Genomic DNA, 24087 nt, shown 5'->3' with positions numbered 1-24087 from the left:
AGCTCAGGACCGAGAGCCGTTGGACCGAAAACTCGCCGACAGATCAAATTTAACGATTAGGCCTCGATTTCGTGGTCGATTCACTGTGATAATGGTGCATCCATGGTCGAAAACATCATACATGTGAATATTTTGGATCAATTTCAAGAAATAGCAAAAAAATGTTTCGAGGGTAGAGAGAAGAACGAGAGGATTTCGGTCCGGGAGAAGAAAAATGAAGGGAAAAAAAATTCGGTTGATCTATTCCTTTAAGTACCAGATCCAAACCTGGACCAATAACGTGGTGGGTTGCATCCAAAATATTATAAAGCCCAATACTCAAAACAATTTTTAAGAATAAAACATTTTGAGGATTAAAAAAATAAAAATAAAAATAAAATGAAGTATTTTCTAAAATTCTACCATTTAAAAAAAACTAAAAAAAAATAAAATAAAATTTAAAATTAAAATAAAACTAAAATTTGAATTTTTAACCTAAATTTCACCTCTAACTGAAATTTATAACTCCTTTTTTAAGACGTGGGATCAAAGTTGTTAGACAATCATTTTCATTTGTCAGTACCTCTCCTTTCATGAATAGATCTGGTCGATCGCCGGTATTGTGGTCCACATAAAAACAAAAACTTGTGACAGGTTTTAGAAATGTTATCAGTGACTGGACAGATTGATCCTAAGTTACTAGATAAAATTCCAAAGGACCATTTATCTGACGACGACCAAGAATATTGTTATCCACCTAAATTGAGCAGCGAGATCTACAGACAATCTATAATTGTTCAATTTTAGCTGTACTAGAACGTGTTTCCCGCTTCTTGATATACCCCAATAATCAAGAACTTCCGAGATACTCCTTACTTTAGGTGAGCAGACAATTATTAGGAGAGAGAACTGTTTTAGAATGCATATGTTGTACACCCAGGTCGGATCGATTCCAATCACGTAGAGGGTGAAACATATGACTGCCTAGAGAGGGATTGAGAAGTAGAAGGTTGCATATGTTGTGTACGAGGTCAGATTATTAATCACGCAAAGGAGACATCATATGGCTAACAGACAGAAAGAATAGCATAGATAGAGGATGAAGAGAGACAAAGTTGCATATGTTGCAGTCCAGGTCGGATCTTTCAATCACACAGAGGAGGCAACATATGACTAATAGTAAGAAAGAAAGGAAATAATTTTCTACATACCTACTTTATCGGAATTCCCCAGTCGCTCCATCAATACCGAAATTAAGGAAATAATCTGTACACCGAAGAAAAGTCAATCCACGGTTCTAGATACGGGTTTCTTTAATGTGACTGGTGGATTCTCATGTATATCTCCCTGCTCCACCTACCCAAGTGTCATATTGTCAGACTAAACGGAACTATCTAGGTGAAGATTTATCAAGTCTCTAGATTCCTTAAGTTCATCTGTACCTAGTCAAGTCCATTAAACTTTTCGTGCCTACCAGCGCATCGAGCATAGAGCCTAGACAATTCAGCTTTGGTACCTTACACAGATTCAGATTTCCTGTTATCACTTGCTGATATCACTTCCCATATGTTTCTTACACAAAAGAATTATCCCAGTAATATTTTTTTAAGTTTTCTGATTTTCTAATGTTTTTGGATTTTCTGATTTTCTAGTTTTTGTTTGGTTTTTGTTTATTTCTCCCCCTAAATTTGTGCATGGGCGAGAATGAAATATAAATGCGCAAATTTATACTAACCTAAACAAAAATTAATCCTCAAAACGAATCATTTTCAAAAAGCTTACTAGCACATCGAATCGAGCTTTGTTAAACGACTTTGTGAACAAATCCGCCACATTGTTCGCAGTGGGAACCTGTTCTAGCCGAATGAGCGAGTGCTCATAACAATCTCTAATAAAATGAATTTTGATGTCGATGTTCTTGGTTTTTGAGTGTTGGACCGGATTTTTAGCAATTTGGATCGTAGCCTCATTATCACAGAATATAGGGGTTTCTTGAAAATTCAAACCGTAATCCAACAGCTGATGTTGGATCCATATGACTTGAGAGCAGCAAGTCGATGCAGCCACATATTCCACTTCTACTGTTGAGGTTGAGAAAGTGTTCTATTTCTTGCACTGCCAGGACACCAGCCGATCACCTAGAAATTGACATCCGCTTGAAGTCGATTTCCTGTCAAGCTCGCAGCCTCCATAATTGTTGTTAACAAAAGCATATAGATCAAATTCAGAACTTTTCCGATACTAAAGACCTAGTTTTGGGCTGCCTTTGAGGTACCGAAAAATCCTTTTGACAATAGTAAGATGAGAAAGTTTAGGATTAGCCTGATAACGCGTGTATTGACAGACCGCAAACATAATGTTGGGGCGACTTGCAGTAAGATACATCAGCGAACCGATCATTGATCTGTAGTATGTTTGGTCTACAGATACGCCTTAAATATTAGGAGTCAGTAGGGGTCTCTCCACCATGGGTGTCAAGGCAGGTTTGGCGTCTCTGAACCCGAACTTCTCAAGCATATCCTCCACATATTTGGCTTGATGGAGTAGGATTCCAGTTGAACATTGTTAGACCTGAAGCCCTAAAAACATGGTCATTTTGCCCAACGAACTCATCTCGAATCTCTTTTTCATAACATCCTCGAACTCCTTGCACAGCTGAGGACTCGTTGACCCGAAAATGATGTCGTCTACATAGATTTGTACAAGAATCTGATCCACAAAGACATGCTTTATGAATAGGGTCTGATCGATAGTGTCGCGTGAGTAGCCATGATTGAGCAAGTGCTCTGTGAGAGTAGCATACCAGGCTCTGGGAGCTTGATGCAACCCATACAGAGCCTTATCTAACTTGTAGACATGGTTGTGAAATTTCGAGCTGACAAACCCATGAGGTTGATCAACATAGATCTCTTCCTTCACCTTGCCGTACAAGAAAGCCATCTTGACATCAATTTGATAGACAGTGAAGTTCATGTACGAGGCATAAGCTAGGAAGATATGAATAGCCTCCAAGCGAGCCACCGGAGCATATACTTCTGTATAATCAAGACCCTCTATCTATCTAAACCCACGGACAACCAATCTCGCCTTATTTCTTACAATTACCCCCAAATCGTCATGCTTATTCCGAAATACCCATCTTGTGTCGAGAGACTTCTTGCCTTTAGGCAATTCCACCAACTTCCAAACCCCGAGCTTTTCGAATTGATTTAGCTCGTCATGCATTGCGTCCACCCAGCTGGGCTCATTCAAAGCCATTTCAACATACTTGGGCTCTATTTGAGAAATAAAACAAGAATAGAGACATTCGTTGACGTCTCCACTCTGGCTTCTAGTTCTAACAGCATTGCCCAGCTGACCAATGACATTCTCGATCGGATGGTCACGTTGTATACGGGAGGATATATCGTGACTGATGTCATTGAGTGAAACAGGAAGTGTATGAATATTAACGGCTCTGTCATTTGCTGAAGAATCCACGGTAGAGGAAGCATTGTCGATTGGTGGATTTGCTACAAACTCATCAGTGATTTGTTCGGGAAAGAGAAGATCCATCAGATTTTGAGTAATAGCGGAAGCATCTTGTTTCATGAACTCTCTTTCAATTAGAGTTAGAGGAGTAGCATCAGCATCTGGAGCAGATTGTTGTGTTGGGGACTCTAAAGAAGCAATTGGAATAGATGACTCCACTGGGGGATCAGTAGCAGAAACCAAAGGTGGTCTGTAAACAACCTCTTCATCATCGTCTTCAATGTTATTCTTCGAGCCAAAGGTAGACCCAACTTGGTTATCAGACAACACACTAAATAATTTGAATAGTGATGTGTAGTCGAACAGCCAATCAGGACCCACCCTAGCATCTATTTCATTCTCTTCCAGCCAGCGAACATCAAAAGATTCCACGATTTGCTTTGTCTTCTTATTGTATACCCTGTAAGCAGTACGAGCAGCGTATCCGACGAAATAGCAGTCATCAGCTTTTGGATTGAATTTTGGGTTGGATTCTAAGTGAAGAAGGGTGCAAGGGAGACCAAATACTCTGAAATGGCTGACAGATGGCTTGTGTCCATATAAAATCTCACACGGAGTTTTCAACTGGGCTTTGTTGATTAGGACACGATTTTGAACATAGCAGGCAGTGTTGATCACCTCTGCCCAAAAGAAAACTGGAAGTTCATAATCACATAGCATCGTCCTTGTTGCGTCTTGTAACTTACGATTCCTACACTCAGCAACACCGTTTTGTTGTGGTGTCCGAACAGAACTATACTGATGCACAATACCCTTCTCAGCGCAAAAATGATTAAGAACAACATTCTTGAGTTATGTTCCATTATCTGTGCGTAGCGCTTTCTATCAGTGGTTGGTTTGGTTCTCAATCATTACAATGAAATACTTGATAAGGTTAGTGATCCCAGCTTTGTTGGATAGAAAGAAAACCCACGTGAAGCGAGAGAAGTCATCTATCACAACGAGACAGTATGAATTTCAGTTGATGCTAAGGACGTTGACCGAACCAAACAAGTCCATGTGCAACAATTGGAGCACCTGACTGATGGAATCGACTTTCTTTGGCAGATGTGGCTTTCGATGATGTTTACCTTGAGCACATGACACACATTTTCAAAGGTGATGAAGTGTCTGACGGGTAGACCACGCACCATTTCGTTTTTGGCAATACGGTTCAGATTCTTTGCATTTGCATGCCCAAGTCGACGATGCCACAACATAGGGTTTTGTTCTGAGACTTTTGAAAAGTGACAAGTGACTTCATCGGGTACGTTGTTGTTCATGTCAATAATGTAGGCATTTCCATCCCGCTTTGATTTGACAAGAATCCACTCCTCTGGGATGACAATGTTAGGCTTTAAGATCAGACATTCTTTATCGGTGAAGTGTGTCGAATAACCCTTGTCGCAGATTTGGGAAACACTCAACAAACTATGCTTTAACTCAGGAGCATAGTTGAGGTTCTCAAAACTAAGCACTCCATTGGTCACCGTTCCTTTTCGTGTGATTTTTCCGCCCTCTCCTCCGGCGAAGGAGACATATCTCCCATTAAAGGTCTGAATGTTGTGCAATTAGGAGATATCTCTTGTCATGTGCCGGGAGCACCCGATGTCGATATACCAGGGTCTGACGACATTCCTCCGCAACTGTCCCTGCACATTGAGCAGAATCATTTAGATTTAGGGACCCAGGTCATTACATTCCTAGGTTGACCCTTAATGTTCACAGATTTATCTTTTAACTTTTCTAAAGTTGAAATGTCATTTACAACAGATACAGAGGATGATGATGACTGATTAGACTTTATTTTTGGCACCCATTGATATTTAGGTTTTGAAACAGTTTTCTCTTTAGTTTGCTTTGAGCAGGTGGATTTTCTATTTGAGGAAGTTGAAGAACCAGACCTGCATTTTGACGAAATCGACTTTGGCTTAGCTTTGGTCGATTTTGGCAAATTGTTTGTGATTTTATTAAAACATGTTTGTTCTTATGAAAAACTGCCATTTTCTTGTTTTGATTTGCTTTCCAGTTATCATATTGAGAGCGAGGTCTTGAGGACTTTCTAATTAAAGACCGTCCTCTAGCCTCGTTCTCTCCTCTTTGTGACATGTAATGTACAAACATCCGATTTAGACAATTTCATGCAATATGACCAGCATTACCACAATTGAAGCAAATTTGTTTATTATCATTCGACTTGGTAGTGCTTTTGTTAGATTTCTGGCTTTTATTATCTTTTCTAGCATTTTCACATTTGCAAGAACAAAAACTAGATTGCAAACGTAAAAGATGTAGAAGAACTCGGATTAGATTTGGCAACTTTATCAGAAACAACATCATTATTTTTAAAATTTTCATTCTGAAATAACACACCACCAGAAACAAAGACATTAGTTTTTGAGTTTAACACAGACTCATCACAAAATTCAACACTAAATTTAGACACAAAATTATTTGACTCAGACTTTTCGGCTTCTTGCTCCCCATGATCTACTGACACGTCTACACTTAAGGTAGAAATGTTAGTATTCAAAATTTTATCATTAGATTGTGTTGCTTGTTCAGAGGTTGGCTTCCCATAAACCAAGAAAGGTTCTCTGTCAATTTCTTCTTGAGATAAAGGAATAGCAGTGTAATTATGATTGAAGGGAGGAGGGACACTCTCAAATCCTAATCCTACTTTTCTTTGGTTACCACAAGTAATATCCTTCCACTGCATTTGTTCCTCTATCATTTTTGCAACAATTTCACTTGACCCATCGAATTTTTTAAAATTAAATTCAGCATTTTCAAATCGGTTTTTCAATGCGTCAAGTTCAGCGATTACAACAGCAAGCATTCCTTTGAGATGATCATAATTCTCACACTTGTTGCTGTAATCCTCTTGCAATTTTTTAAAATCTTTTGTTTTGTTCTCTAATTAAGTTTTCAAAGGCTTTTGATTTTTCCAAAGAGTGTAGCCTTCATACTTAAGGTCCTCATTTTGTCTCTTAATTAATTCAATTTGGTCACGTAAGAATTTAACAGTTTTCATACAAGATTGAGAGCAACCAATCACCTCAGGTTTGGCAGGCTCTGGGGTGGTTTGCACCATGAATGCAAATTGAAGATTCATCATTCCCTCTTATGGTTCCTTCTCTGCTTTTTCTTCCACACCATCCTTGATCTGGGCAAGATGTGCATTTTCAGGTCCTGAAATATTCAGAGCCTGAATTTGGTCTTCCCAATCAATGGATTGAGCCACCATATCCATGTTTGTAGTCTGATTGTTTGCAGAGGATCCCCTGTTGTTGTTCACCGGAACCAAAGCCCGCTCAGACTTGTCTCTTCGGTCTGGTTTTGGACATTCTTGGGCAAAGTGTCCAGGTTCATGACAATTATAACACCTCAGCTTTCCTTTGTTGAACCCTACTTTCTTGTCAGAATTCACACTCCAGTTGTTTTTCCCAGTTTTCTTGGAGAATTGTTTTTCCCAAAAAACAGCCATAGCCATTTGCCATGCGATGTCCATCTCCTCCACATCCTCTGGATGGATCTGATCAAGGTCAGCAAATGATAATTGTGGGGAAAGTTCTCCGGCCACAAAAGCGTTGTAACAGTTCACTAAATCAGTGGCGAGGGCCAGATTTTCTTTGTTTTCTTTCAATGATGAAGATTGAAGATTATTTCCTTGAGCCTGAATGGATGCATTTGACGATGAACCAACAACAGAACCAACTTGTTGAAGTGAAGATTGAGGTTTAGAAACATGAATGTTCTGCATTGATGGAATGACATATGAAGTAGGCTAATGAGTCACATAGGGTTGAACTTGAGGAACATGAGATACTTGAGAAACTTGAGGAATAGAGAAACTTGAGAAAGTAGTATTGTTGGTGGTTTGAATTCCAAGATTTGCAGAGGAGTATGAATTAACATGATTAATCTCTCTTTGTTTATCATCGAGATCGCAAGCCTTAATGATCGCCATTGTTTCAGCCAAACTCAAACGGTTCAAATCTTTGGTCTTCTTTATCTCTGAAACATTCATATCCCAAGATTTTGGTAAAGAATTGAGTAGCTTCTTGTTGATCTCAAATTTTGTAACCATAACACCAGCAGAACTCATCTTGGTGGTGAGTGTGATAAACCTTTGCAATTGTTTCTCAAGAGATTCCCCGAAGACATAGTTAAACATGTTGAACTTCTGTCGCAACATGTCTTGGCGACTTTGTTTCATGTCTTCATTCCCTTCGCATACTTCAATCAATGCTTCCCATAATGCCTTTGTTGAGGTGTACTCACGGAAACCTTGAGCAATTTCTGGGGATAATGCCATAGTGAGTGTGGCAAGAGCCTTTTCCTGTTCCTTGACTCTCTCGAAATCATCATCGGTGTAGTTCTCAACTTGCTTATCAATTATAGTGCCATCTTCCAAAGTTGTTGTGATACAGATTGGACCTCTCAAAATACTTCTCTAAATTTTAAAATCCTTCATTTTAATATGCTTTTCAATCCGATATTTCCATTCAGAAAATCCTTCCGCTGATAACAATCGAGGAATTCGAGTAGTCCCATGATAGCATCCAATTCAAGATGAGCAGACATGTTTTGAGATTCATTTTTTTATATTTATATTTTTTTAATTTTTTTAAAATTTTTAATAAAAATTAACTTGAAAAATAAACCAAATGGGTTTTTGATTGAAGAAAGGTGGTTTTCGGATTCTGAATATTCTAGGGTTTTCGGTTTCTAAATGTTCAAAGATTTTCGGTTTAAGAACAAGGATTTCGGTTTCTGAAGATCAAACCGAAAACTCTGGAGTTTTCAATGAAGATCTCGGTTTTTCGAACTGATTTGATTTCCACGCAATAAGAATACAATTAAAGCTTTATGAACCACATATCAACGAAATTTTGGCTGAAAATGAGTTTTCGATTGATGAGGATCAAACCGAAAACTATAAGAATTTGATCAAAAAAATTTAAATTCCACACGATACAAACAGATCTTAATGGCACACGATTGAAACTCCAATTTGATCTTCAAATTCTATCAAAACAATCTTTGAGTGACTGAGAATTTGATGAACACGAACTTGCGAGACCGAGAATTGAAAAACAAGCTTAATTGACACCAGTTTGAAGCTCTGATACCAATTGTAACGTACTTGATGGAAGGATCTATAGCAATGATCAATCAAGCAAGTGAAATAATAAAGAAGATGAGAAGAAGAATGATCAAAATTGAGCTTGCATATGATTAGATCTGAAAATCATCTAATACAACTCAATGAATCGAAAACGTAGTGAACCATCATTGTACAAATGACAACCTGACACCTATTTATACTAACACTGACCGAGAACAGGTTTTCGGTCACAGCCTGACCGAAAACCTTTCCTAGTCCGAAAACATAACAAATACCGAAAACACTCCAAATAACATTCTCAAAATCCCTAACTCGTCTATACATGTAATGCCTAGCCCAAACCATATCCTTTGACCTTTCATGATTATTTAATTGTTAGTCACACGAGCCCCCGGACGTTTCCGCCGTCTAGTTCGGGGGTGTGACAGCTCTCGATAAGGCTAACCGCCACTCCTCTCTCCTCTCCTTTGTTCCTCTCTATGTGTATGATGTTGTGTACGTCGTTTGTTGCCGCCGGTGGCCTTTGGTCGTTGTTACTGTTTATTTTGGCGTCATCAGTAGCCTAGTCGGTGGTTGAGAGTTTGTGGTCTCGTGTCGTGTATATGTGTGTGTTGCTGCTAGAACCCGTGGAGTATATATGGGGGTGTTATGTTGGCCGGAGGTGAGGTGAACCACTATGGTAGCCAACCATGGTGTTTGTCACTAAGTTGCCATCTTTTGCCACCACCAGCCAACATGAGGAGGTGGTTGTGTCTGTGTGTGTGTGTTTCGGTGTAAATATGCGTGTGTATTATGGCGTGATGTTGTAGGAGCAATTCTTGGCCGGAAAATCAAGGAAAATCCCCCACCACCACCGTGAACCGCCATCGACCACCACTGCCTGAGGTGGCAGTGGGTGGTGCCCCACCTAGTGAGACCCTAATTAACCTAAAACTTAACTTTGAAGCTAATTGGCATGTTTTTGGGTTGGAAATCATAATTAGGGTTTAGAAAACCCTAATCTTGGAGATTTTTGTTGAGACTTGCCAGGACCCGCGTTTTGGACCGTTGGATTGGAGTTATGAGTTATACCCGACCACATTGTATGATTGACCTGGTAGAGCGATGGACTTAATGGATTAAGTCTGTAATGGCTTAAGCGTTCTCACTTAACCCTAATCGTCATTTTATGTGAAAACCCTAATCATATTTGGGCTTCGAGTTGGGGCTTTCTTTTGGGCTTAGGTGTTTGGGTTCTTGTTGGGCCATCTGAGAACAAGGGTATGGACTAGGATATTTGGATGAGCTTTAGGGTAAGGCCCATGTAAGAGGTTTGGGCCCAATTTGGAAAATTATGCCATATTTGGGCATTGGTTGATTATTTGGCTTTTGGGCCTCTAGAGTTTGAGTTGGGGCCTTAGTCTTGGACCAAGCAAGGTTAGGGGTAAAATAGACTATTTACCCCAAGTATGGATTTATGGTTATGCATTGGCACCCAACTGTTAATTAGGTGTTGTTTGATGTTTGACAATTTGGGGATCTTTCAGCCAAGAGTCGGGGCTTGTCTGTGTGATTCGACAGTGTGATGTGAGTATTATTATATATGTTATGTGTGTGCCATGTTAGTTCATCATGTTCTAGGCTAGTTCATTATGTTAAACATCACTTATTTTTCTTCCGAGCATGCATTTAATTCTATGAAATTCATGAGACATCCTCATGATTTATGTAAACTAAGACTAAGTATCGATGGATACTCAACATTTATGTGTATTTATCCTAAGTTCATCGAGTTTTGGAACAATTTCCATTTCTGGCCACAGTCATCATAATCTGGACATGTTTATTTATTTATTTTTTAATTTTACTATTATGGCTTATGATTTACACTATCTAATCGATAAAATGTTAACGACGCATATCATTAGAGATATAGTTGCAACACCACAAACTTTTCATGAAGTGAAGTGATTCTACACAACAGTTTTTTGTCATACACAACAATTCATGCATTATATAGTTGTACAATACAACATTTTATAGAACCAATTGTTGTGTATGAAGAAAAATTGTTGTGTACGGATTAGCTCGCTTTATGAACTTTAGATGTCACAATCCAAAAACAAGGTATAAATAAATAGGGGCCAATAAATCCGGGTGGGATGCTCAACTGTTATCGGGTCCGAAATGCCCTATCATTGATAATTTGTTAATAAAACATATCCTTTTTGTTATTTCCTTTAATGTTAAATATCCCAAATTAAGAATCGATTATAAGCTATATTTATTTTCGTAACCCTAAAAAAATATAAAAGAATAATTGCATACATTACTCAAATTCGTAAATGAGTACCAAAAGCCACAACCTCCAGCAACAGTTTTATGAAAGCACTTTGGCTTCTTTCTCGTATGTTCTTTTGCCCTTTGTAACCTTTTCCCTTCATTAAAATATATTAAGGAAAAACATTTTTAAATACTGACAAATATTTAAACTCCCATCAGTTTTATAGAATTTACTATGAATATTTAGAGGGAAAGTGCCATGTGGTGAGCTCAGAGGTCTGCACATGGCTTCACGAACTTCTAAGCTTCAAACGAGTAGGGTTTTAGGTTTCCGAGAGAATCATCAGTTGCAGAGGAAACAGCAAACACTAATCTCATTGGTGGCCATTTTTCTAATCAAAAATAATCGTCACACTTATGGAGAATTGTGTGTAAACTTGTCTGAGTTCGGATCATCTTTAGTATATCAAAAAGGTTTCATTTCATTTTTATTTCTTCACCACTTCAAATTCTATGTATTTATATATCTTTCACACCACACATCTCTCTCAACACAGTAGAATCTGTTTTTGTATCTTTTTTTTTCCTCTCCTCCTGAATCTTGCACAATCAATCGAAAACCCTATCTTTATATTTTTAAAATTCGACTCTTTTCCTTTCCTTTTCTTGAATATACGAGTCTGAATAGCATAGTAGCAGATCAGATGAATTCTTGTTGTTGTTCACTTAGCTACACATGGATCGTTTCCTTTTTAATCCCCATTTTCAGTTTTGCTCATGGGCATTTCACTATGTCTATCATCACGACGTTAGTTTTGGTTTCTTCTGCATTTTTGTTCTTGATACACTCTAAGCACAACTTACAAGTTCTTGAGCAGCAAGAGAAACAACCCTTCCAAGAAGATGATCAGAATGATGTGAATCAAGTTACAGAAGCCGTAAAGAAAGGGTGTTTTGATGTGGGTTCACCGGATTCTTGCTCTGAGAGTGAAGTCATTGATCAGTTCTCATGTACAACCGAAGAAGATTCCGACTTTGATGGCTGGCAATTTTCCGGCGAGGTATACCGGAGACCTGACTGCTCTGACGGCTCCATATCCGACGAGGAGAGCTTAATTGAAATTGCACTCCCCGGTGGCCACTATGTTGGCTACCAAGATGTGGAAGAACCCAAGTTTTGTTGTCGGCAGAGGTCACCGGAATCTGTATTGTGGTGGCCGGAGATGAATGAGGAAGAAAATATGATAGAAATTGACTTATCTGTGGGGTCAATTAAGTGCTCAAGATTTGAAATTAAAGCGTGAGTAGTTAACATTTCATGATGATGAAGGTTTTTTATAATCCTTAATGGATTTGTTGTATCCCTTCAACTATTTTTCTTCTGATTATTGTTATTGTAATAACATAAATTTTAGATTATGTTTATATATACTGATTTCGATAAGTTGGTTTTTTTTTTTTTTTTTGAATTGCAATATACTGTCTTCCTAAATTACTACTGAACTACTTCTAAATCCATAAATATCTTTAACCAGTCTTAAACCCTCCACAAAAAAAAAAAAAAAAAAAAAAAAAAAAAAAAAAAAAAAAAAAAAAAAAAAAAAAATGACAACACCAAATACTATTAGTTTGATAGATAATTTTGGCTTTTTATTGATTTTATTTTATATAATTATGAAAAAATAATCTATACACAACACGAAAGCCTATACAAAGAAGAGTTGACTTGGAATCCAAAGTTTAGCACGCACGGGCAATGGATGTTAATTTGATTTCGATCCGATCAATTAATTTCAAATTGTTTTTCGTTTTAAACTATGTACCCAAAAATGTTGAGCTAAATTATAATTTTTGTCAATAAAAATGTAATTTGGTTGGATCGAATTCAAAAACAGTACATTCCAAACAATATACTATCAACCAGTTTAAAATTTTTGAGTTTAAACACACAAAATATTTAATCTTTTATCATCTTAGACAACTCTCATAAAAAAAAAAGTTATTTAGTTATGAATTACAATTTATATATATCAATAGAAACTTTATATACGGGATGCACTTCAAATCTAATTAAAAAGAACTCTATTTATTATTATTATTTTTTTGCATATAATAAAAATATAAAATATAAAAAAATAATCAATAATTGTTCTCTGGATTGATCCTATATATTGTTATTTTACGGTTTGTAAGAACATGATCGTAAAATTGGGCGATGATCGAAATATTCTAATAAGTAGATATATATATATATATATATATATATATATATATATATATATATATATATATATATATATATTTGTTTTGATTTTTTAAATGCTAATTTATATTTTTTACATAGTATATTATTATTAGAAATGAGAAACAAATTCATATTTTACAATTATTCTCTATAAGGTTATGGAAGTCAATCAATATACATTCATCCATATTATTGATTAGTCCCTTTTTATAAACAAAAATTACATAAATGTTCAATATATCTTTAGTCTCGGGTTCAGTTATTTGGACCCTCTTTATTTTCTTAAAGGACCCCTAATAATTACTTTAACTTTTTTCCTAAAATAAACTAATCATTACTTTAACTTTTTCCTAAAATAAGCTAATCATTACCAAATAATTATCTTTTTATTAATTATCATTACATAATATTAGACCCTCATGATTATTTTATATTTTACTTTAAATAAAACTAATCATTACATAATAAAAAACCCAATATAAAGATTTGTTTATAGAAAAGAAAATCATTTTTATAAAAAAGTATTAAAATAATAATATATTCATTTTTTTTCAAATATATAAAATGAAATATTTTAAACAATTTTTTTTTCGGTTTTTTAGTGCAATTTATTAAAATCATTTTTATATGCATAATAATAATAAGTGAGTTCAAATACGATATAATAATAATATTTAGTTTTTATTTAAATATTTAATATCATTTTATTTTTATTTTTTGGTTTACATAAATATTAAAATATATAAAAAACGTTGACATGTTGTATTATTATTTGATTATAAAAGAATAAAATATATAATAAATAAAAAGTTTATAGAAATTAAATTATATATACGAGTTTAAAAAAAAAATAACTTTTAGTAATCATATAAGCTATTGATATTATAAATGCATGAAAATTTATGTCTAAATAATCATTAATAAGGGTCCTCTAAGAAAATCTGGGGTCCAATTAGTAGGACCCAAAATTGCGATGTCCTATGAGACTTCTTGGAATATGTAATACTCAATTTTGAATTCAATGGACTACTTTTGAGGCCTACACTTTTTTTACAACCCTACATGAAATTTTTAGTAGAAATAACATATTTTGTAGGATTTGGAAGGCTATAAACTAGATTTTACAAAAAATACTAAAGATGTTGGATTAAGTTAGGTAAAATCTTACGACCCATGTTGAGATCCAAAGTAAAAAAAAAAATATTACTTTAAAATTGTGTAACACTCGATTCCGGGTACTGCTTGTATGGCCCTTTAAATTTGATAAATTTGTGAAATTGGTCCCTCGTACGTTGGGCGTACACTTGGACGCTTAGCGTACATGATTGTTTTGGACGGGGAGTTTAACCATGTACGCTAAGCGTACGTGGTGTACACAGAGTGTACAGCTGCCAAGGCAAAACCCTAATTTTTTGGGCTTGAGCCCTATTTAAACATCATTATAGCCTTTGGACCTCTACCCTCATCAGCCTCAACCATTCATTTCGTCCTATTGAAACCCTAGTTCATTCTTTAAGTGTTTATGAGCTTTGAAAGTGATTTTGTGGCATTGTTGTATGTATTCAATAAGAAGGAACTTGGATGCCAAGCATTTGTTGAGGTTGAGCTTTTAGATCCAGAGTCTTCATCAACTTTGGGAGCTAGAGAAGTTATAAAGTTCTTACATTGATGATTTATTATGGTAGTTTGAGATTAGGGTTTTTTTATGAGCTTTATTTGGTCCCATGGTTTCTCCTTATGAGTTTTAGCAACTCTAGGAGTTAGATATGTTAGATCTTAGCATCTTTGTTTTCCATGATGTATAAAAATGTCATTTTTATGGTTGTTATTGGTCCATGCATGCGTTTGGGTTGTTATTATAAGTATTGTTGGAAAAAATGGATGTTGGGCTCCATCAAGATTTGCTAAGGGTTAAAGTTGCAAACACTTTAAGCATTAGAACCCTAAAATGGAAGAAATCTGAAAACTTGACCTTATGGTTGAATAGATTAAGTGCTAAATGTCATAGGGTGGCAAGCAACCCAATACATTGGGCATACAAAGGGATATGTTGCACGTACTGGCGATTGGCCGCGTGCCCCGAGCATACAACGTGTACGTCGAGCGTACGTCTTGTAGTGGATTTGGTGGGCTTTTGGTCTCCGGATGGGCTTTGGACTTTTGGGTTGATGTGTTCATAATATTATACCAACTATTAGTTTTACAAACTATCTAACTACCTTATTACGACTTAAGGCAATGGAGCTATTCGCAAATAATATAGCACAAATAGTCGGGTATCGAACACAGGGAACGGATTCGGTATATTAAAATAACTATTAAAAATTAATCTAAAAAGCAAGTAATAGTTTAAAGGGGTTTTATCTGATTTTTCAAGTTTAGACAAACTTAAACACTTAACAAACGATTTTAATCAATATACGGCGACCCAGTTACTTGTATTGGGGCTTTCATATCTGTGGACGATAATGGCACAAAAAGGAAATCCAATTTCGGTAAGACTTGGTCTGAATCGTAGTTCAGATTCAAGTCGGTTAAGCGGGGGTGGTCGCGGAAGAATTAAATTATTGTTCCAATTAAGGGCCAGACGGGCGAGCATTCCATTTTTAGTTCCCATAAGTCTTCTTATTTTTTTTTATCTTCTTTGCCTCCAAATGGGGGCGCACTCATTCTTTTTTTTAAAAACACTTTCATTTAGTTCGAATCCACTTATTCTCTACGATTAGTTATTAATTATGAATTATTAAAGTTGGTTACCAATTATTATGTATTTAGCAATTCAAGTCAAAATTTACTAATATTTTCACCAATTAATGAGCTACCTTGTATGGTCATACACAAGCAACACACATAATTAGTTATTATTTATAGATAGGCTATGTAAGGTTTATCTAAGCAAACACAACTATGATCACAATTTATGTTTTCCAGTACAACTAAACCTGTTACCTTTATTGCTTATCTAACATTTGGTCGATCTTAGCTCTAGTAATTTTATGGGCACTAAATCACTAGGTAATCAAGTTCATGTAATTTAATGGTCATTAAGCTACACTTAACTTGAAATTTGAAACATCCCAAAGTTCCTGACCAAAAATTTCATTTTTAATATAAATAAAACACATTTGTAACTTGGTTCACACATTGAAAAGCATTTCATATAAAACATTTATCTGAGTTCATTCCCAGAAATCACATATTGCGGAAAACATAGGTGTATGTGTCGCGATCGTCCCGAGCTACTTTATTTGAAAACTGGAGGTACCTGAAACCAAAACTGGAAACCGTAATTATGAATCTTAGTGAGTTCCCCAAATACCGTATATAGTCTTGCCATTATTGCATGGGCCGTCATGTGGTCTTTCTTGCCAAGCGGAGGGCCACCCCCTAGGTCTTACACACAAGTGCCAAGAGCCACCTCCTGGTCTTCCATGCAAGCATCACAAAGACAAATAGCATACATACTACTCTACTTAACTAACTAGCATACAATGTGCTAGGTTCCACCTCCTGGTTTTGGGTACATAATGCCTAGGGCTAACCCCCAGGTCTTCCTAAAATACATAATAACATACAATGTGCCAGGAGCTGCCTCTTGGTCTTTCATACATAATGCCTAGGGCTAACCCCTAGGTCTTCCTATAGTACATAAACCAAATGGGCTGATATTGGTTCCTTCAACCCATACAAATAGTAAGGAGACTCACCTCGAATGCAGAAGCTCCGTGGAAGAAATCCTTAGCTATTGCCCCGTCGGCTTTCCGAGCTATCAATACTGAAACCAGATGAAATCTTAGTTAATAGGCCAAAACCCTCAAGTTTGGCCCAAGGTCAAACTTGGTAAAAAGTCTACGGTCAATGGAAGTCAAAGTCAACAAATCAAACTTCAGGCTGAGTACGACCAGCGTACTCAGCTCATACGCATGGTGTACTTACCAGAAACGGTACCCCATACGAGTACGCGCAACATACTCAAAGGTACGCCCGATGTACCCGGCCAAATGGCACTTTTCCATTAAGTGCTTAATCTCTTAAGTCCTTTCATCCATCACTTAGATCTAGTCCCACAACATCATTCTAAGTCATAAAGTTTCCACCTTTATGACTTTCCATGTCTAGAAAAGGTCCAAAAGATAAAACATTAACTTATTAATCCATTAAGACATCATGATACTTGTTGGATTAAGTGTCTAAGCCCATAACTATAATTAGTATGTACTTGACCCGATAGTAGCATGGTCCATTTCGGGTTACCTTCACCAGAACAATTTGATAGATGGATATTTCAGAAAGAGGTTATTTTTGATTTATTAATATATTATAAGAATAATATATTAATTATGAAATCATATTATTTAATTATTATTGATTAAGAATTAATTTAGTGATCAAAAGAGACTAATTAAATATATACAGGGATGAATTATGTAAATCAGTGAAACATATGGTTTGGGCTAATGATCCATGATTGGTTTGTGTTGAACTAAGCTTATGTGAAAGTCCATTATGTGATAATCCAAATCAATTGTTGGATTATAAGCTTATGTGTAAGAATTAGGGGTACAAAAGACTTTGGGTATTCTACACTATAAATGTGTACCCTAAGCTCTAAAATCGGACACTACTTGCATTCCAAGATGGACTAGCCGATTTTGTCTCTCCTAAACCTCTCTCATATTCATCTAATTGTTTATTGGTGTTTGTGGCTTGTTTGAGGCATCACACTTGGGGTCCTAAGCTCTTTTAAGGCCAAGTTCTACAAGCTACTACACAAGGTGATATTCTAACTAGTTTTTATGATTCAAATATCACCTTTGCATGCTTTAGGCTTCATGCTTTGGAAAACGAATATCGCATGTATAATTAGAGAGAACTTAGATCCAAAGCATTAGGGTTGTATGTGCACCATATGGATGTTAGAGTACATAAAACCCAACAATACTCTCATGGAAGGTATAAAAGGATCAACATTACATTTTTATGGATCCTAAAAGCTCCATAATGGATAAAGTTTGTAACTTTATCCATTAGAATGGTCCAAACCACCAAAATCTAGACTTTAAGCATCAAATGGGACCAAAAGTACATCCTTTTCAACTTAATCCATTAAGTCTAAGTCTGCAACCTTCATATATGAATCACAATGATGTTTAGATGGATAAAGTTTCCAACTTTATCCATAACAAGGTCACAAACGTTCAAGATATAAACTTTATGCAATAAAATGACCAAAAGCTCATAACATCCAAAACTAGCTAGATCTAACAAATGCATCATCAAGATTCAAACTTCATACCTCTAGAAGATAGATCAAGGTGAATAAAGTCCAGATCTACAAGCTCCAATGCAACCAACACTTCTACAAGAAGTTCCTTCTTCTGCAAGGTGCACCATGCATAATCCAAAGCACTCAAATTCACCTTCTTTTAGCTCACAAGGCTCATCTAAGATTAGGGTTTCATGAAAGGGGTGTTGGAGGGGTGAAGGCTGAGAATGGAGTGGGTTTGGGGGAGCAAAGGAGCTTAAATAGGGCTTAAACCACGAAAATAGGATTTGGGCACTGATTGTGCATGCCCAACATAATCCTGGTATGCCAAGCATACTCAGGATTCCATTAGTATGCCCATCGTACACCTTTTTGTACGCCCAGTGTACTCAGCTTGGCCCAAAATCATCCAAACTTCAATCGGTCATAACTTCTTCGTTCTAACTCTGTTTTCGACGTTCTTTAAAACCACATGAAAGGTATTAAGGATCTCTACAACCCTATCTAATTAATTTTGACTTAAAACATATTGAAATAAAATCCATAATTCATAAAAAAATCTGAAACACTATATTCCCGTTTTACCCTTTGACTCTAAAGTGCAAACCGAACTATTGGGTCACATATCTACATTAACCATATCAAAATGGCCCTAAATCTTACCTTTTCAAAATCCCTAATCCTTATGATGACTGCTCTTCGGGCCACATCCTTGAATTAAGTATTTATTCGGAACAGGGCATTACAACTCTCCCCCACTTAACTTAGATTTCGTCCCCAAAATCATTCACTACCATCCCTAGCATACAAGAGAACCTGAGCAACACAGCTACAATCCCGTGAATACCACATCCTTCCTAAGGCAACCGCAACCAACCCTAACAGAACTCTCCAAACTCAAAGAGAACGAATCCTTAATACCTTTTATCGGACCACATCTACCCTTCCGAGACCTAAAATCTGCATTGGTCTGACTTCTCGACAGACCGCCCCCGATGATCTATTACCATGCCTATTCCTTATCAAATAACTGATCAAACAACTACTTCCGGTCTTGATTATCTCAGTGTTACCTGTTGGAAGTATCTCCAAGGTCATTAACTAATTGGTGATATTTCTAATAATAGCAGGGTCTTCTTGGGTTGCCCTCAAGACTCAAAATTGAGTAGAATAAATACTAGGATTAATTAGTTTATTAATTATTATGGTTTAACAAATAATTAGATACTAATTAGAAAACAATTTGGGAATTAATTAATAGTTTAATTGATAGAAGGGTTGAATGTGAATTAATCAATAGTTGGTTAATCAGGGAACATTCCAGAACCCTAGAAGGAAGGGGGTTGGACGAAAATTCCCTTTGGATAAAGGGAATTTCGTTCATAGCCTATCCCATCCCACATGGGTGGAAGGATGAAACCCTAGGAGGTATCCAAGGCTATAAATAGGGCCTTAGGGATTCATTCCTCTTGGCTCATTCTGGCTTGAGTATTCGCCACCTTCTTTCTCCATCATTGTGGAAGAACTTTCTTTTAGTTCATCCCTCCTAGTTTAATATTTGTTTCTACTCTTATGAGTTCATTGGGTGTGAACCAAGAGAGGGATTCTAGTTTGGATCCTCTTCATCCAAACAAGGTGGCACGCACAATGAGTCAAGCTCGAAGATCATTGGTTGCTAAAGAGGTTAGTATTCTTCCTTGTATTTTTGGATTTTATAGGGTAAAAGTAATAGTATGAAGCCTTAGATCCATAGGGTGCATGTACACTTAGGTAAACCATTTTGTTGTTTAGATTCTTCCGCTGCCTAGTTATAGAGTGTATTTGATGCACGTGTTACCCAATAGTGGTATCAAAGCCATTGGTTCTTGGTTACCTTCACCCTACATCTATGTTTTCTGAAAATATTGTTTTGGAACCAAATGATGAAAGTTAGATTGAAAAATCCATAACTTGTTAAAAACCCTAATTCACGACTTGAAGGAGTAGTTCACGACATGAACATAGGCAGATCAGAATTATCGTTTTTTAATCTTGCTTATTTTTTGAATTCAAGTTTTATCTTGCATGGATAAATACCTAATTAGATTAGATATGGAAAATTAAATATTATTTGAATGTTTTTTATTTAAATTTGAATATTTATGGATAAATCTTATTTAATCATAATTTAAATTTGAATATATATTATTATTTAATGGATTTAAATATTATTTATAATAAGAGTTTTATAAATTTGAATATCAACCTCTCATGTTTTATTAATTATTATATTACATCCTTGTAATTAATTTGAATTAATAATAGACAACTAAATTTAAAGTGTTTTATATTTACCCCTTATATATATGTAAAATTCATATTGTATGTATAAGAGAATTACAATATGCGTCCTCGTATATTTTCAATATTGAGATTGTCGGTCTTACCTCGACTAGGCGCACCGGTTCTAATGTAGGGGTTTAAGGAGATCTCTATAATTCCTAATGAGGTCGGTTTTTAATATGCTTCGCGCTTACCACCCTCACCGCCCTGTTGCATTTTGAGAATGGAGTTACCGAAACGGTTTGATAGTAACGATGGTCAATCTAAAAGTATTCTAAATACAAGTATAAAACAAAATCCCATTTTATTTAAATAAAAGTGAATCTTATGTTATCCATAAAAAATTGCACATTCTCTTTATAACTTGTTGATGGAGCTTGTGTGGTTAACCGGCACGTCAATTTGAGAGTATAGGTAAAGAATGATGTGAGACTCGCGAATCTCAAGCGTAACTTGAGCCGGGGACCATGCAATTTTGTATGGGTGATTCACCATCTATTCAATGATCCGCGGCATCCCCGTCATTGAATTTGAGATGAACATAATCTGAGATTAACATGCCGTTGATAGTCAACGAATCTCAAAGATCTAGGAATTTCATAGTGATTGAAATTGACAAAGAGCTTTGTCTACCTAAATAACTTCATGGTGTGTTTACGGCATCCGTTTATACATCATGAAGCCAAATATGGATCCTAGCCTTATTCTAGTAATTTGTTTTAGGGTAATTGCTAATTAAGGATTTGTATCAAACTAATTGGAATCTTATCTTTTGTAGATGTCGAACCAAGAAAACAACAACTACAACAATCTTCCTCCTCTTCCTCCTCCTTCTCCTCTAACTCAATACTCAAACTTCTCTTTAATTCCGATTCTTAATAGGGAGAAACTCAAGGAGGATGGATCCAACTATCTTGATTGGATCAGGACCTTGAGGATCACGTTAAGATATGAGAACAAAGAGTATGTTCTCGATGAAGATGTACTTGGAGAGAACCCTACCCTAGAAGAAGTTACTGCCTATAACAAGCATTACGATGAATCAACCAAAGTGGCTTGCCTTATGTTAGCGACCATGGCTTCTAGTCTACAGAAGAACTTTGAAACATGGGGTGCATTTGACATAAACCAGCAACTCGAGGAGATGTTCCAAGAGCAAGCTAGGCAGGAACAATTCGAGATCGTCAAGTCCCTCATGGCATGTAAACTACAAGAGGGAGCTTATGTGCGTGCTCATGTCCGAAAGATGAAGTCATACATAAACAAACTTGGGAATCTAGGTGTCTAGCTGCCTAAGGAGTTGGACATAGACATGGTTTTGAACTCGCTTACTAGTTCATATTCGCAGTTCATCATGAACTTCAATATGAATGGCCTTGACAAGACCTTGATGGAGTTGCATGGCATGCTCAAAACTGCTGAGGTGAGCATGAAGAAGCCCAACAACTCTAACCCTACTACTCCCGTACGGGCTATTGATCGTGGTTCCGCTAAAAGGAAAAGGGCACCTCAACCCAATGGAAAGGGTAAAGGTAAGGTCGAACAGTCTGAACCTGCTCCTAAGAAAAGGGCTCAAGCTGAAATAGCTCCTTCTGCTGATCCAAGTGAAGTCATTTGTTTTTACTTCCAAGAAAAGGGACACTGGAAGCGTAGCTACCCTAAATACCTCGAGGACCTTAAGAAGGGAAAAGTCAAGGTGGCTAGCACCTCCGGTATGTTCATGATAGAACTCCATAGCACATCTATTTCTAGTTCTTGGATTCTTGATACAGGGTGTGGTACTCACATTTGCTCTGATATGCAGGGACTAAGACAAAGTAAGAAGTTGAAGCATGGTGAGCTCAACCTAATCATGGGAAACATGCACAAGTCAGCTGTTACAAGGATTGGAAACTATGAGCTCATGCTTAGTGGTGGTGTTTATCTTAGTTTATTAAATTGTTTCTACTTGCCTGATATGGCACGAAACATTATTTCTTTTCATGCACTTTATAAGGATGGTTGTCGTTTTTCTTTTGATAATGATAATGGTGACATTTTGGTTTATAAGAATGGTTGTTTTTTTTAAAGCTAGTCCTTGTAAAGGTGTGTATCAAAGTATTGTTTGTGATGCGGATTTTGATAAACTAATTATGAATGTTGCTTCATCTAATAATGAATTAGATAAATCATGTTTGTGGCATTGTTGACTTGGCCATATAAACAAGAAACGCGTTGCCAAGCTCCAATCCGATGGAATCTTCGAATCATTCGACCTCAAATCGGATGATGTATGCGAATCTTGCTTACTTCGCAACATGACAAAACCGCCATTCACAGACCAGTGTGAAAGAGGGGAAGATTTGTTGGACCTCATCCACACAGATGTCTGTGGACCCTTCAAAATCTGCCACAAGACATGGAGAATGATACTTCGTGACTTTTACTGATGATTTTAGTCAGTGTTGTAGAAATCGGCCTTGGCGGCCGATTAATCGGTGATTAATCGTTTGGCGGCCTTAAACCGATTACGATTAGGGTGCTTGGCGGGAAGTGGTCAAAATCGGTCAAAGTCGAAATTGGCGGTCCTTGGCGGCCCTTGGCGGTCATAGGTTGGAATTTTTAAAAAATTTCAAAAAATTTTAATTTTCAAAATTTACACCAAAATTTTTAAGCTTTCAAATTTTAAAATATTAAACTAAATTTTCAAATTTTAAATTTTTAAAATTTTAAATTTTCAAATACTTGGTTTTTTAGGGAATATTAATTTTTTAAATGATTTTATTAATAATTAAGGGTCCCCGATTAATCTCCGATTAATCCCCGCCTAGTCCGATTAATCGCTTATTGCCAGTCGACCGCCAAGCTACCGCCGAACGATTTTTACAACCTTGATTTTGTAGATATGGATATATCTATCTAATCAAGCATAAGTCAGAAACGTTTGAGGTGTTCAAAGAGTTTGAAAATGAAGTAGAGAACCAATTAGGCAGAAAGATCAAGATGCTCTGATCTGAAAGGGGTGGAGAATATTTAAGTCTTGAATTCTACGATCATCTTAAGAATTGTGGAATAGTTTCACAATTGTCTCCTCCCAGAACACCACAGTTGAATGGTGTAGCTGAAAGGAGAAATCGAACATTGTTGGACATGGTTCGATCTATGATAAGTCGAACTACACTTCCGATATCTTTTTGGGGGTATGCCTTAGAGACAGCCTCCCATATCCTAAACCTCATACCTACTAAGAAGGTTGCTAAAACACCCTCCGAAATGTGGAGTAGGACACGTCCTTCTCTAGCACATATAAAGGTTTGGGGATGCGAAGCTTTTTTTCATCGTGAGGCGAATGACAAGCTCGAACCCCAGTCAGAGAAGTGTTACTTCATTGGT

The 24087-nt window shown here is 36.5% G+C and overlaps 1 protein-coding gene across 1 annotated transcript; it reads left to right on the top strand.

Annotated features, from left to right (window-relative positions):
* The first annotated feature begins 11060 nt into the window (after positions 1–11060).
* LOC111889749 (uncharacterized) lies at positions 11061–12326 on the top strand. Its single transcript, XM_023885905.3, has one exon. The coding sequence runs from the start codon at positions 11587–11589 to the stop codon at positions 12184–12186; it is 600 nt and encodes a 199-aa protein (XP_023741673.1). The 5' UTR covers positions 11061–11586; the 3' UTR covers positions 12187–12326.
* Positions 12327–24087: the final 11761 nt, after the last annotated feature.

This window comes from Lactuca sativa, chromosome 9 (assembly GCF_002870075.4).
Source record: "Lactuca sativa cultivar Salinas chromosome 9, Lsat_Salinas_v11, whole genome shotgun sequence".
NCBI lineage: Eukaryota > Viridiplantae > Streptophyta > Magnoliopsida > Asterales > Asteraceae > Lactuca > Lactuca sativa.
The sequence above is the reverse complement of the archived record's forward strand: the minus strand, read 5'-3'. Positions and strand labels throughout refer to the sequence as shown.